General features: G+C 43.5%; 1 protein-coding gene across 2 annotated transcripts in view; it reads left to right on the forward strand.

The window, feature by feature from the left end:
• Positions 1-15,467, forward strand: part of AP1S3 (adaptor related protein complex 1 sigma 3 subunit) — a 47,827-nt gene extending 32,360 nt beyond the window's left edge. Inside the window, exons 2-6 of one of the 2 annotated variants that reach the window (XM_019503650.1) lie at positions 4,552-4,558; positions 9,589-9,767; positions 12,763-12,871; positions 13,746-13,883; positions 14,997-15,467. In XM_019503650.1, the coding sequence (XP_019359195.1) occupies positions 4,556-4,558; positions 9,589-9,767; positions 12,763-12,871; positions 13,746-13,883; positions 14,997-15,032 (465 nt within the window). In that variant the 5' untranslated portion in view covers positions 4,552-4,555 and the 3' untranslated portion in view covers positions 15,033-15,467. The remainder of the gene's footprint in view (positions 1-4,551; positions 4,559-9,588; positions 9,768-12,762; positions 12,872-13,745; positions 13,884-14,996) is intronic. The other variant, XM_019503651.1, reaches the window with a different exon arrangement.
• Positions 15,468-16,374: the final 907 nt, after the last annotated feature.

The raw sequence follows: 16,374 nt of genomic DNA on the forward strand, positions 1-16,374 counted from the left end.
CCCCCCCCCCCCAAGCACCCTGGACAAACCACAGCTGTCCTGCACCCCACCTCAGCTGTGCAGTGCCTGCCCCTGCCCCGCTTCCTCCCTCAACCTGCCCCCGTCATGCCCTTCCCTTCCCCCCACAATAGACGTATCAGCCCGATACTGCTCTCCACACTGCTGGGTTGTGCTCCTGGCCGCCTGCGTGCTGCGCCGCACCTACGTGCGTGCATGGGGTATTTATTGGCAACATTGTTGGCCACATCAGCCAAGAAAGCTGACTGCCTATAATGTCAATTTTCCTTATATTGGTGCCAATACGATATGGGACTGATGTATTGGTACACCTCTATCTTTGTACATAAATATAGTTGTTCAGTAGCTGGACGTTTTATTTATTTGAATGTCTAAGTCTACAGGAAAGTTGGAATATTTAAATAAATACTGTAATTACTTTATAATTGTCATGTTGAAGGGCAGGTTGATGCTTTGGAGGTGTCCTGTTCACTTCAAATGGCATAGATGCCCTCTAGGCATTAAGAGTTTCTTTATGTGCAATAATAAATTGCAAAGATTTACCTAAAATGTTCTATTCTCTTCTCTCTTCCTACATGTACCTTTTGTTTACTTCAACATCTTTAGGCCAGAATTTTTAACAATTTTTTTAAGTAACTCAGCTCACTAAATGGTTGGCCAGTTTTCAAAAGAACTCAGCACATTCAGGGCACATTAGTTATCAAGCTGTTTGGAATAAATTGGCTGTAATGTCTAAATATATTACAGCTGATATTCTAGACATGGACTACTTTAAAGACCTTCTCCTTATTGAAGGTACTTTAATGGAAATTAAACTGTTCTGAATATCTACACTTAATTGTGGAGGCTAATTTTGAGCTCTTGTCTTGGACACTAGAGAAAGTTAATAGTAAGTTCTGGTTTTAGGTAATTATTGGAATGTGAAGAACAGTTCTGTTTGCACTCAGCAATGCATTTTCTGTATGTTGTGTTTTAAAAGGTATATATTAATGTCTTTATGGTCATGACCATGACCTGGAGTCATTTAACATTCTACTTCACCTTTTTATTAGTTTCTGCTCCATCTGCAATATTGTTGTTTGCAGACCTATACAGCTCATAAAGATTACTTGGGAAGCTGTTGCTAGATATTAGCCAAGCCATTTCAAGGTGCATTTTTCTAACAAAATGGAAGATTATTAGGAAGTTTTTTCTAAAGTCCTGATTAAATGCATTTGACTTTTATATTTTTGTCCAAGAAAAGCCAAAAGTGATCAGCAAAAACAACTGCAGATTTTAATGTCTCTTGTGAAAGTGGAGCACACTTTCTGTTGACTGTCCCCTGCATTCTCAGTGTATTCTACATAAATCTCTGCAACCTCATTCAGAGTTATTTTTAGAAGTGTATTTATTAAAAGGCCATTTCTTGCTCCTGTCCACTCTGAAATGCATTCCTGCTGACCTGCTGCTGCCTTCTCTGGAGAGTTGATGCTGTGCTTTTGCGAATACAATTATCTTAACAAAAGCTGTAGAGGTACCATGCTGTGCAGCTGGCAAAACATCCCTTTATACTCACCTGACTCCTGAGTCAGCAGACAAGTATATGTACAAGAAGAGCTGTACCTTAATCCGCTGGGGGAGTAGCCTTGACAACTCTGGTATCATCAGGGCAGAACAAGTTGGTAGCACAAATAGAAGGGCTGGGACATTGTGCATCAATCTTCCCTTTAATCAGGCTATTTTTGCCAACCTTGAAGCTTGATATTTTTCATTTAGCCAAGTCATCTGGATGCAATTAAACTACTAGACTCTAGGCAGTTACACAATCCTCATAATTTTGTCAGGTGAATTTAATACTGTATTCACAAAGGCTGTTTCCTGGATCTTGACTAATCCTGCCATAGACATGTATGAATAGGATCATTTACCTTTGCAGAAAAATTATTACATTTTTGGAGCCTTCCTGCGTAATTCATAAATCTTAGTTTCCAGATAACTCATCTCGCAGTATCAAGGATGGGAATGTGCATTTACATGCTGCTTTGTGAATCTAGTGCTCTAGAGAAGTGTTTGACCTTTCAGAAAATAGGAGGGACTCTTCAAATGAACCCATCCTAAAGAACTTTACAAATTTAGATGCCTTGAAGCCATTGGTTTTCCCCCTATATGTTATAAAACATAACAAACTCAAATGAATTGTAGCTCAGCTAATTTGTGAAATAAAAACTGAAAAAAATAAGATGTGCTGTATTTTCCATAAGAAAAAGAAATACACATAAATAGCCTTAGAGAAATTGTTTCTTCCATGTGCATGCCCACACACACAACTTGAATATATAATTGAATGTGCACTAAACCAACTTTATTACCACTTCCCAAATATTTACAGCTAGAAGAAGCAGTGAGACTTTGTTTTTATATCTTGAATTTTCTTACATAGCTATCTCTCTGGCTGTTGGTGCGATTTACTTTTAAATATTTAAGCAAACTATTCTAAAATTAAGAACCCACAAAAAAGTGGTTTCCCTCCTACTGAGCTTTGTTCTGTGTAAAATATTTAAATGTTTTTATTAGCCACAGAGAACTTCTGAATTATGAATTAACTTTTTGTTTAAAATCCACTGCTGAGAAACTAGGAGTGTTATTTATTTTTTTTAATAGACATTTTGCTGCACTTCTGTTTGCTACATGTGTTTCGTAATGTACTGGACTTTTCTTCATATAGATATTTTATTAAAATACTTAATTGCAATTCTTTAATTCTAATTGTAATGGTAAACCTTACTACCATCCCTAATCCCCTCAGCGAGAACTCAAGTCGGGGGTGGGGCAGAGGAATCAAATGAATGATGTGGAGAGGAGTTTGGGACACTGGCTGGGGAGAGGAAGGGTGTTACTGGGGCATGGGTAAAGATGATAGAGTAATTGGAGGGAAAATGACCTGTCAATCTTGTATTCTGTTCTCCCCTGTGTGTGAGCCAGAAATAGGGCCCCTCAACACGTAGAGTTTGAATTCCTTTCACTGGCTTCCATGTGAGCAGGTATCCTCAGAGATCCTGGTCCTGTTTGTGTGAGGAGCTGAGAGCAGGTGTGCTGTCTGCATGCTCCTAGTACACTGTGTGAAGGCTAGAGTGAAGAGATGGGAACAGGCAGGCTTGATTGAAGTCATTGCATCTGAAGCAGTGACAGCAAGGAGGAGTGAAGATGAGAATACTGGTGAGATGTGTAGAGCAGTGAATGTCTTGGCTATTATTTGAAGATGAAATCTTGTCCATTGGGTCTTTGTTCTCATTAAGCTGAGAATATTGCATTGAGATGAATGGGCCACTTCACACTTTTCTTAGTGTTCTGTGCTATAGAAGGATGTGTAGAGCTCCTTCCTTCTATCCACACTGTCTTGGTTATTCTGTGCTAGGGATCCTGGCATAGCAAAGCAAATGCTAATGTTTAATCTTGCATAATATTATAGTGGGCTACTAGCAGTACTATAGTTAAGGATGAAAAGCTGTTCCTATGTATTATGTTTTGAGTCTAAGTGTTCTGAACTCTGAATTCTTTCACATGACATTGAACTTTCTGTGCTGCTTTGGGAGGGGGGGAGGTGTGGAGGGGAGGTTAAGTATAGTGCTCCAAGTTTGGCATAATTTGGACAATAGGTTGCTGAGATGCATCCAGTTCCTTTTTCATAAAGTTAGAGGACTCTATCATCTCTTTCTTCGCACATCTGTGTCCCAAACCCTGGCTTTGGTTGTCCCCTCACTGATCTCAGTTATTCAGCATTTATGCCAGCTTGTCCTTAGCACCCCCTGCCTCTGATAAAGCACGGTAGGTTGGCTTCCTGAATTGGTGCATATTGAAAAGATTGATCTGTGTGTGCATGCATGCACACATGTGTAGAAATACTAGCAAAGATTCATTTCCAGCCAGTCTAATTTCATATGGTCTGGTTGGTATGGAGACATGTTGTGGGTATTCAGTTTGACCTATACTTTGATAATGCAAGTCTGAAGCCTACTCTTGGTATGAAAATGGCAATGGTTTAGTGAAAACTGCTTCTATCAGGGATGGGGGGTGTTTTGGGGAGGTGTGGGAATATCATCCAATAGCACTCACACTATTTTCCTAAAGCAGGTAGCTACACATGAATACTTCCTGAAGGTGAAGGAGTATTGGGGGTAGAAGAGTGGTATGAGAATATGATGGGGAAATGAGTTAGGGCTGTGGCAATGGGTAGGGGACTGATTATGAGAAGAGATAAAGGGAGTGGGAAATTTGGAAGAGAAAAGGATTTTGAGACTGAGTGAGAAGGATGTGGACATGGAAGTGGGTATAGGTGGTAGAGCAAATAGAGAGCAGGGCCTGACAGTCCTGAACTCTACTTTCCTGTACACATGCTATGGAAGGCATGCTCCTGGAAGGGGCTGGTTTCATCCCTTTTCTGTGACCCCACACGTAAGGGGGTAGTCTTGAACACAATACAAGATCATGCCTCTGAAAGCCAGGATACAACAAATGAAGTGGCACTTTGGAAGGAAAGCCATATAGGTGGGTCCACGCCATGGTTTTGGTGTCCTGGCCAAAATGGGGTGAGGGAGAAGGACTGGGAGGATACAATGAGGGATGAAGGGCCTGGCTTGGTGTATGTCTTGGACATACAAACGAGATATGTGACTCTCTAAAAAGCTGGATACCTCTGATATGTACACGTATAGTAAAACAGGTATGAGACAGAGTAACCTTTTACTTGTTAATGGATTTCACAATATTACTGGTACGTAAAGGGGGGAGGGTGATTTGGAAAAGTTAGGATGCACGTCTTGGGGCATGGAGTTTGTGGGTATGTATTTAATTACTATGACTGTCCTATCCACAACTAGATCATGATTTTTTGACATGGACCATATCTGCAATTTATCCTACTGCCCCTGTTTGCATCTGCGCATTCCCAGCCCTTCAGAGTATGACTGTTGCCCCCAAGCCCCTACAACCAGGAGGGGGAGAAATGCTCGGAAATCTCAGAGAAGCTATATAGCCTAGTGGAGGGAGCATTGAGCTATGCAGCTCCCTTTCAGCTTTACCACTATCTCACTAAGGGGATTTTGTGGTGAGTCCCTTCATTTCTTTGTAATCTTGATGTTAATTGCTTTGAGACATGCTGACAAATAATACTATGTGCATGCTAGGTCTTAATGTCATTATGTAGTGAATAATCATGTGCAATTACAAACCTATATGAGAACATCTGCCTAAATGACAGGCAAACTGCCCAACAAGCACTTCCTGTCTAATTTGCCCCTCTTTTACCCTCCACCCCAAGGAAATTCTCTTACCAAAAAAATGTTAATGCAGTTAGGGCTGCCCTGTGGTGTGCCATGCCCTTCCAGAATGTTCTAGTGACATCTGAAAATGAGGCAGACATCAGGGCAGGGTGGCACCCTGGGAATAACTTGTTCAGAAAGGCTTAAAGCAGGCTTGTCCAACATATGGCTGTGGGCTGCCATGCAGCCTGCCAAGCCATTTTATCTGGCCTGAGGCGCCTGCTCTGCGCTCCATGGTGGCAGTGGTGAAGCAAGACGGGCAGGGCCGGCCTGTGGGCCCCAGCTGGCGGGGAGGGGAGGGGAACTGCTTACCTCCGTGGGGCCGGGCTCATCAGTGAGCGGGGTCCTGCTGCCGCTGCCCTGAGGGGTGCATGGTGCGGGGCTGCCCCAGCCATGCCTGATTAGATGAGCTGGGGACAGCATGTGCAACTTCTTCTCTGGCTCTGCCCCTTGCTCCCGGCGTGTGGCCAGGGGAGCCGCAACATGGCCCGTGCCCTGCCTGCATGCATGGTGGACGGAGGCATGAGGTAAGATCCCACGCAGAGCTGGGATCACCTCGTCCGCCCTGGCCCAGCCCGGCCCCGAAGGCACGGGATAAGTTCACATGCGGAGCTGGGTGCACCTTGGGGCCGGGCCGGGTCTGTGGGGCACGTGGTTGCTGGAGCTGGGCTGGGCGGGGGGCAGGAGGAGCCTGGCCCAGAGGTGCTCTACGTCCACCTGCCTCCTTGGCGGCTCAGGTCCTGATAATGTAGCCTGCACGGCTGAGGATGGGGGTCTGCATCCGGTTGCTGGCGGGGAGGGTGTGTGTCCGGGAGCGCCCATGCTCCTGCCCCCACCTCCCTGCCCTGACACGTGCCCCTGCGCTGCGCTGTGCTGCTGGAGCAGCCCCATGCAGGCCAAGCAGCAGCTGCTGACACTGCTGGCCTGTGCCTGCCTCCTCACCCACCTGCTACAAGCCAGCCCCGCTGCCCTGCCCCACAGCAAGGCGGTGCCTGCTCCCCCGACCAGTCTCCCCCCCTGGGCGCTGCAGCTCCTTGGGCCTGGCTGCCCACACACGAGGCCCCAAGGGGACCATTTCTCATGTGATGCTGGGGATGGGAGGAGCCCGGCAGGGGCTGTACCGGCTAGCAGAAGCCGCGGCGGAGCTGTGTGCTGCTTGGGATGGGATGAGCCTGCACTGGTCAGTCCTGAGCAGCACATGCCTCCACCGCCACTTCTGCTGGCCAGTGCAGACCTGGCCGGCCTCCTCCTGTCCCCAGCAGCACATGGGAAGCTGGCTTCAGCTGCAAGCTGCTTTTCCTGGCTGGTGCTGACCAGGTTCTGCCCAGGCGGGTCCTGCAGCACCATGTCAACCCTGGCATGGCACTGGCAGGCTGGCCGGGCCCCAGGTTAACCCTGGCCTGGCCCTGCGGCTTCTCCAGCAGCAAGTCAACCCGGTTGTAGCCAAGCAATCCTGCAGCACCATGTTAACCCGGGCATGCATTCCATGTCAACTAGCACCATGTCAACCCCTGCAACTTCATTGGTGTCACAGGTCATGTGACATCACTTCCTGATATGATACCACTTCCTGTGATGTCTTTGAATATGGCTCACTGGCCCACTGGGTGATAAAAAGTTCGTGATCCAGCCCCACATTCAAAAAGTTTGGACACCCTTGACTTAAAGCATTAGATGCTTCTGACAAAGTAGGCTGTCACCAATGAAAGCTTATGCATCTGTGAACAAGCTACTCGTGTGCCATGTGCCCTGCTTTCTGTGTGACTTCAGCCTAAATATTATGAAATGAAGACTTCAGGTATGTTCCAAAACGGCTTTAACTCGACTTTCTTTGATCAGCAACTCAGCGGTTCCATAATTCACATACTTGCACTTTGCAGGTGGGGCACAGGACAAGAGTAGCACAGAATCTAATGTTTTCCTGTTGTGAAGACCAAACTAGAGTTTAGGAGAGCTGTACTGAACAGCACTGAACAGGAACATTTCCATGGTCAAAATGCTGAGGAATATGTCCCAAGAATAACCCCCTGCCCTTCACCCTACTTGACAGCCCACTGGCTCTTGCCCACAGGATTCTACTTAACACTGTACTACCACCTACTGTGTTTCAGTCTAGAGAGGCTAGTTTGCCATCTCTGTGCTGGCAACCCACATGGTACCAAGACCCCCTACCTGATACTCCCTTCACAGCTCAGCACTGAAATGAGGCATGATGGATCACCAGAAGTACACACTTGCCTCTTCCCTCTGTTTGCTTGCGGAAGGGAAACCCTCCCCTTCTCCCCCTCATCTCCTTGTATCATAGGCACAGTTTTGTTGAGCTGGTCTTTGAATCAATTCTCCTATGAGTCAGTGCAGCTGTATGTAAAACAGTAAATGTAGCTGGGTGAGCTAATTTTTGGAGGCTGCTGTCAGCTCCAAGGAGGCAAAGTAAAGGTAACAATCAGCAGGTAGATCAGGGTGATACAGTTGACACAGTATATCTGGACTTGCTGGAGTCTACAAGTGGGAAAGGAACAAGGGAAACATCTGGGTCGTATTTTGTTCACTCTCCCTTTTGAGCATTCACTTTCTGCCATGGTGTGACACAGGATGTTGGGAAAGAAGGACCTATGGTCTTAGCCAATACATGGCAGTTATGTTTTGTCACTGGCCTATGCTTTAACGCTGCACTTCAGTTTCTCGGAGGTTTCCAGACCTCTAGACCCAAAAGTCTGGAAGGACACGAGGCAATTCAGGGTAACCTTAATTCTATGCTAATCACAGACAAGAAACTTCATTAAATAGGAGTTTAAAGGTATTCAGCACTTCTGGGGATTGGACCCAAACACTGAAAATGCTTGATCTTCTTGCTGCAGACAGTGTCCTAGCAAATACTAAAGGCTTTTCACAGGCCAAGCCGCACAGGGCCAGGGCAGGCTGATCTTCACAGTCACAGAACACCCACCTGCATGGAGTAGCTTGGCAAGGGCTTAGACAGTAAGCTTTCCACTTTTTGCTCTATAGTTCACACTAAAATTCATATTTTGTAGATAAAGATGTTTGCCAGGTTTGCAGGAAGACCCTGAACAAGAGTCATTTTGTCTCTCAAGCTCCCCTGTTCCACTTTGTATAGATACGTGGTCGAGAGAGAGGGAGGACTCTCTGACCTAGTGGTTAGAGTAGCCATCTGGGAAATCCAACTGGAAATCTCCAGTCCAAGTTTGGAAGAGCAAAGACTTAAACCTGATCGTTTGTATTCCAGCTGAGTTCCTTAATAGGTAAGACCCTATGAAGACGGACTGAGGGACCTGAATCTCTTCAGCTTCCCTCAAGAGAAGGCTGAGAGGCAATTTTGTGGCTGTCTACAAATTCATTGGGGGTGTCAGCAGGGAGTTGGGGACACTGTTTACCAGGGCATCCCTTGGGGTTACCAGAAATAATGGCCACAAACTGAAGGAGAATAGATTTAGATTGGAGATAAGGAAGAAATTCTTTATGGTGAGGGTTGCCAAAATATGGAATGAGCTTCCAAGGGAGATGGTGCTATCCCCTACCTTGGAGGTGTTCAAGAAGAGATTAGACAGGCATCTGGCTGGGGTTACTTAACCCCAGCGCTCTTTCCTGCATGGAGCTGAGGGTCAGACCCGATGATCTACCAGGTCCCTTCTGACCCTAGAAATCTATGAAATCTATTCATCACTGGGTTATATGGTCTCTGCCCCCCTCCTTGACCAAGTATCTTTCAAAATGGAACAGGGGAGCTTGAGAGAAACTGAATCTTCCTATTCTGGCTTCTGTTTCTCTTTGTGTACTCACTTCCCTCTGTTCTACCTTCCCCAAAAGCAAAATCATCTAACATGGATTGTGGGAAGCTTCCTAAACCCAGTTTCATTGAAACTGGTACCTTTTTCTGTTTAAGATAAAATGCAATAAAACCCCTCCACATTTGTTTTTTGACAAATCAGCATTTTATTAAAAAACTTTAAAAAATATCCTGACCAGGTGTAATCTGGAATAGTCTTTAACAACTCTGGATGAACTAATTGTGTATCTGATTGAACCTTCATGACATTCACTTGCTTACTGGAGGAATGAGTTTTACTAAGGAAGACTTTTAGATGAGTACAGTATAGATGAAGTACTTGAAAGCGTAGGTGCCTTATGCCTTGTAGCGATTAATGGTTTTTTGTCAGTTTCCGTATTCCGTATTAGTGGTAATGGCAGGTGAATCACCATTCAATGGGAAATTATGTATGAACTGGCATTACTGTGTTTTTTCTATTTACTTTAGATACGCTTTATATTACTGTTCAGCCGACAAGGGAAGCTAAGACTTCAGAAGTGGTATACTACACTACCTGACAAAGAGAAGAAAAAGATCATACGGGAAATTGTACAGATTATTCTGGCTCGCAATCAAAAGATGAGCAGTTTTGTTGACTGGAAAGACCTGAAGCTTGTTTACAAAAGGTGTGAGTAGTTTTATAAGAATAGATATAAACACATATTTACATTAATGTTGTAAACACTGTTAAGAGGCAGCACAAGAGAAACAGCTGATGGCAGGAATTTTTAAAAATGCTTCAGTTAAGAACCTAAAACTAGGAACAAGACAACTTGATTCTAAATAAACTAAAGCAACCTGCCCTTCCCTAGTGGAGAAGCTGATAAGGTGAATTGCAATTGGGGAAAAAATACTTTCATTTACCATAGAGGAAAAAGGGTAGTAAAATCTTGAATTAAGTTTTCACACTTGAGTTAGACGTGGAGTCTCCTCCTGTAATTTAATCTTGTTAATTTAAAGGTATCCTTATTTATAAGCATCCTATGCTTTGTCAGTGTTTATTTGAGGTTATCCATGGTGTACTGAGATGCCTCTTGCATTCTGCCACATTGTCTTTGAAGCATTTACCAACCTGAAACTTGTTTCTTGTGCCTTCCTAGTTAGTTGCCTGATTATCAATTCCTGCTTAGTCACTATAGAGAAAAGAAACGCTTTAACTCAGTAGGCCACCTGTATCTAGCAAAGCACAAAATATAAGCACATGCTTAAGCATTTTGCTGAAGACGGATAGACCTAGTTGCATATTGTTCTGAACTGAAGCTCCACCTGTTATGCTGAGATTAATGATTGGGTGGATAGTTTAACCCAGAAGTGGATTAACTAAATATTAACATTTGCAATAAATAAGATACGACAGTTGATCAGCTTGAGTTAGTTAATAATCCATTTTCTCAAGTGCTCACATCATATCCTTTTAAACTTCTAGGAGACTATATTTTCTCGAGTATTATTTTTTATTCCTTTTATTTCTACTTTAAAAAAAAAATCATTCCACAGTCTACCACCTTGTAGTCTACAATAGGGTTGTTGTAGTATTCATGCAGATGTCATCTACCGTTGGTCTTTTTGGTGGTGTAAGGGTAGCGTTCCAATGTAAATGTTTGAGAATGTATTCAGTAAATCTTTCCACCCTCTTTTTCAAAAATGATTATTAATATAATTTTTTGTTTAATTTATTTCTAAAGATTACAAAGTGCTTCCATATTTAAAGAAGGGCTTTTTGTTGTCTTTGATTCCAGTTGCCTGTTTGATTTTGGTTTTTGCCTTTGCTTTTCTAATCCGCTCCCTACAGGTGAGGGCTATTGCTGTATACTCTTCTTTGGTGGTAATTTCTGATTTCCATCCCTTTATAAGCTTCTCTTTTCAATGTCAGGAGGTCCAGGTCTTCCCTATGGAGCCAACGGTCTCCCAGCCCTTTTGCTGCCTTCTTTACAAAAAAGAATGGACTTCCTTTGTATTCCAAGGATCACTTCCTTGAGAAATGACCACTCTTTTTGTACTCCCTTCCCCATCAGACCATAGTCCTACTACAGATCAAGGGTCAAAGATGTCAGAAGGCCTGCTGGCTGGATCTAGCCTGTGGAGTCCTGTCATTCAGCCCTCTTTGACTGCCCGTGAGTCTTGGATTGGACCCATGCACTGTGGATTTTGCGTGCGCTCCCCATGACAGTGTCAATTCCAGTGCACAAGCCATGGAGGGCCAGATCCAGCACAAGTGTGGCAAGCAGCACACTGGACCAAGCCAGGGCATGCACAACCCTGTGTGTTGGATCTAGCATGCAGGGCCAGTTTTGGGGCCCAGTCCGGCCCACGGACTGGCCTCGTGCTACTCGACCAGCCCTCTGGGCCTGATGAGTTGGACACTCCTGCTTTAGGCCCATGCTGGAGATGTCAGTCTCTGGCAGGTCTCAGAGGAAGAGTACAGAGAATGAGCCTAGTACAGCTTGGTGAGCATCTGAGTCTGGAGTGCACCAATGGCCTTGGGCTTTAGTACACCCTCTGCCACATGTTTCAGGATACATGCCTCTGCTACAGTGTAGATGGACCCAAAGAGGTCTCCCTACAGGTCCTATGTGAAAAAGAGAAACCTTAACAGTTACTATAGAGAATAGGTATGCACAGGCAGGGAAATGAATTGCATTATATCTAACTGCTGTGACTGAGTGCAGAGCAATGCACTGCAGTGCACTTTGGGTTTTAGAAGCTGGGGGAGCTCGCGGGGGGTGGGGAATCCACCCTCAGACCAACCATGACCTTTCTATTCGATAACAGGCAAACTTACTGATACACAGTGATAACAGAAAAGAAACTATACAAACAATCGAGCAATTCTATATATCTACCAAATCCTAGGGCTGTCATCAGAGTCAAAGTACATCTGACCAGGATGCAGTCTTCCCTCGAGGCTCTCTTGGATGTCAGCATGTCAGCAGCCTGGCGATGGGATGCTGAAGCCTACACCCTTCCCCTTCACTCCTCCCATGGGGTGGATGAGATGGGCTGGTGGTATGCCCTGTGTCCATGGTGGCCTCGGGGACCCTCCTGGGCAATGGGGATCGGGACCCCACTTGGGGAGGAGGAGGAAGAGGGACAGGGAGGCGGGATGGGGAGGAACCCTTTGCTGCTTCAAAGTCCTTCTTTTGTACTCTCCTTCCTTCCTGATGACTCTTGATCTGTGGCTGTTGCTAGTTGGTCTTTCTGTGTTTGTCACACATCCATGTAGCTCATCAGATGCACACATGCTAATTTGGACTTTCTGGGCCTTCTAATTTAGTCTGTTCCCCCAAAACCAGGACTTGCCCCCCCACCCCTCCTCTGGGGTCTTGTTAGCTGGTGCCACCCTTACCTTGTATTATGCAACAGTGCCCCCTCTTTCTCAGATTGTGTGTATATCTGTTGGCCTTGTGTTAGATGGCCTGTCTGCTTCTAGGGCTGTGTGAAACTGTGAGAGACCCAGGCTTTTTAGAAATCAGTTTAGAAATCGATGCCCATCTGCCCATCCTAAACCTTTCTAATGCATATACATATACCTGTAAGCCAATTCCCAAAAAGCCAACCTTTTAAATATCATTTTCTAAGCCAACGTTAACTACTTTTCTATTTTCCCTTCTGTATTCATAGGTATGCTAGTTTATATTTTTGCTGTGCAATAGAAGACCGAGATAATGAGCTGCTGGCACTAGAAGTTGTTCATCGTTATGTAGAGCTACTGGATAGGTATTTTGGAAATGTAAGTTTCTTTTTCTTCCTTCAGTTACTCAGGATATGTTTTTCACTTTAGTTCTTTGTCATATAACAAGGAATGTAAATATCTATAGCTGCTCTTATCCTACCTTTTCATCCGCCTGCTTGCCCCTTTGACTGCATATGTGTCTTCCATGTGAAGCATATCAGCAGGATCAGACAGAAAAATAGTGCCATTATAAGGAGATGGCTTTCCATTATAAGCCCTTCCTCAAAAAGAAACCAATTTTGTTTTCTGCAGCTCTTCCCAGAGGTGACATTTAATAGATTGTTTGGGGGAAAAAGTAAAAAAAAAAAAAAAAATTTTAAAACAGCATTTTTTTTAGTTCCCTCTTGCTGAGTTCTTTTAAATATGACCTGCAGGAGGCCCACTTCTGTGAATATTTTCTACTTGCTCTCTAGTTAAAGAATGATTCAAAAAGTAACTAACCGTTGCGCTATGTTTTACATTGTCTCCTTGTTTTGTCTGTCAGAGATTATAATGTCTTTGGGACAGGGAATGTGTCTTACTCTGTGACACACACAGTGTGACTACAGTGCTAGACAAGTACTTAAAACATTCGTTATAAATGTTGATTTTTTTTTTTTCTTTCTCTTTCTTTCCCTCACCTCTCCCCATCCAATATATATGTTGTCTGCACAAATGAAGTAATTCTTTTTGTGTGAATGGTGAAAATGTATACCTAGTATTCTTGGGATGAGGGAGTGTAGTGCAAGGTTTTTTGGTTTTGCTTTTTTTTTAAACATTACTCTTTGCTACATGGTGCGTATTTCAAATAGGTTTGACAGTGTAACAGCTCTTAGCATGCCAATTCATAATGCTGTAAAATTTTGCCTAAATATGTATTTTGCTCCACCAGGTATGTGAGCTGGATATTATCTTTAATTTTGAAAAGGCTTATTTTATTCTTGATGAATTTATTCTGGGTGGAGAGATACAAGAGACTTCAAAGAAATCTGCAGTAAAAGCTATAGAAGATTCGGACATGTTACAAGAGGTAAGGCAGCAGCAGACAATCAGAAGGAACTGGGCTGGGCAAGTATGTGAGGAAGCAGCGGTGCCTGCCTGCCCACCATGCTACTCTGCCTCCCTGCCAGACTGTGCCCTCTGACTTCTTCTGCTTGAATTCTTGCCAACCTGCTGGGATAGCCTACAAACTCTGGGACTGTCCTGGCCAAACCAGGATGTATGGTCACCCTACCTATATACAGTAAAAGCTTTGTTATCTGGCATGAGCAGGGTAAAGGGGGTGCCGGTTATCTTAAAAATTCCAGTTATCTGACAGTTATACCGGCCCCAGCCCACCCTGTCCCACACAGAACCCTTTCCTTTCCCCTGCAAACTCCAGGCACCTCCTCTTTCAGCAGCGTCACTAACTAGTGTAAACAACAGAAATACTTGATGTGCATGCTGGATAGACTTGGCAAAGATTCCGGTTGCTAAAATGAGGATTTGTATTGGGAGATTAATGGAATATTTTGGTTAGTAAAATGCCAGTTAACACAGCTTTTACTGTACTAATATTAAAATCAGAATACGTATGTGCTGGAAACCTCTATCTTTGTCCATAAATAGACTTTATTGTTGCTCCCATGAGGAGTAAGTATGGGACCTTTCTTTAGAAACCTGCAAGAATCTTTTCATGTTGTAATTTATCCAAGTGAGCCAAGGATAGTAAGAAACAGTGAATGTTATAGAGTGACTCCACTTTCAAGATGACTTTAGTATGAGAGAAATAGTTAAATGAGTTTATTATGGCCCATGGGTATAGAAATATAAGAAACCTTAGATCTGCAGTGAAATCCGTAGACTTTTTTCACTTGTTAAGAGGTAAGGCAGAGGCAAATAATTGGAGAACTACCATAGGAATAAGCTCTTCTTTCTAGCCACCTTTTCTGTGTAGGCTAGTTTTCATTCATGGAATATACTAATGGCCAGCTAGATAGGCAAAGAGCAAATTACATGTATAGTGGGTTTCGGATTAGTCCATTAACAGTTGTAATATGTATATCATACAAAAATCCAAACATGTTCAACAGGAGCAGAATTAGAGTGACTTTTTTGGTTGTACTTTATGAATCTGTAACCCCTTGATTGCTTTTTCTTGCAGACAATGGAAGAATACATGAATAAACCCGCATTTTAACTTTAAATCCATCTGAAGAGACAGAGATGCTGCATATTACTTGTAAAGTTCAGTTGTTGAAATTTGTTTTCCTATGTGCCAGATCCTCTGAGAGATACCAAAAAGCAATAACTAAAGGGATTTGCTTGTATAATAGTCAAAATGAAGGTCATCTACAGCAGTGTATGGGTCACAACTGCATACCTGTATTATACTGTATATGAGTTTGTTAAACTGTTATAAAACTTAATCTAGCTACCATCTTCACCCCCTAGAGTGGAATCCTTGTTTTATGACTTCTGGCTACAAGCCTTTTCACTTGGATATTAAGAACATACTTGCAACAGATATTTATGCTAGTTTTGGTCTACTGCTGACTACATTACACTTTTTGTAGAAATGTTCATTATTTTGAATGTAATGATTGTCCTGGTCTAATAATTTTTTTAAAGACAAGTTTTTTGTGGGGTCTGGTTTCACAGATTTTCTCTGAGATTGACTAAAAAATTCAGCTGCTTCTCATCAGCTCAGACCCTTTCTTACCTCTTTTGATTGAAAATACTGACCCCTCACTCCTGAATCCCACTGTTTCTACTTAATCCCATAAAGTTATGTCACTCCTCCTAGCTGCCTTATGATCTTCTGTTCCACTGTACTGTTAGAACCCATTTCTCTGACGCGCTGTGCTTTTGGCCCGGTATCATACTTTTGTTTTGAAACTCTGGCCTGAGCTGCTGATCTAACCTCCCTTTTTGTCGGAACTTGGGAGTCCAGGGGAAGGCTGAGGACTAAAAATATCACCTTAGAAATGTTGGTCTTTAATGAGAGGTTACTCCTAGCAAGAAGGAGGTAGATTCCACCCCTTCCTGGAATCCCAACTTCTCCTACATCTCAAAGTCCAGGAACAGCTAGACCTCTTAAATCTGCCTGAAACGGGCCAGTCCCAGTTTTCTAAATATTGCAAGTTACTCTAATTTTTCATAAGAATGAGTATTTTAAACAACCCTTTGTAGTTCTGCAGACTGCACTTAGAGATGGCAAAAAACTGAGAGAACATGAAAACAACTGGGTATCTGGACCAGTTTTCTGTGTGTGTTTGTAGGACATTTTGCTAAAATATTGCAGATTGGAAGAGAGGAGGAGTGGAACCTTGCCTATTACCTTGTCTTACTCTCTCATAGTCATAGAGAAGTAGAGCTTGAAGGGACTTCCAGAGATCATCTAGTCCAACCCCCTGCCTGAGGTAGTATCATCCCTCTCCAAACAATCCCTTACAACCATAATCTAAACCAGTGGTCCCTGACTGGTCCATCATGACTGACAATTTAATCGCAGAGGCTCTTTTGGCTAATCCTGGGCTTGG

This window comes from Gavialis gangeticus, unplaced genomic scaffold (genome assembly GCF_001723915.1).
Source record: "Gavialis gangeticus isolate Ggan-Ray unplaced genomic scaffold, GavGan_comp1, whole genome shotgun sequence".
Taxonomy (NCBI): domain Eukaryota; kingdom Metazoa; phylum Chordata; order Crocodylia; family Gavialidae; genus Gavialis; species Gavialis gangeticus.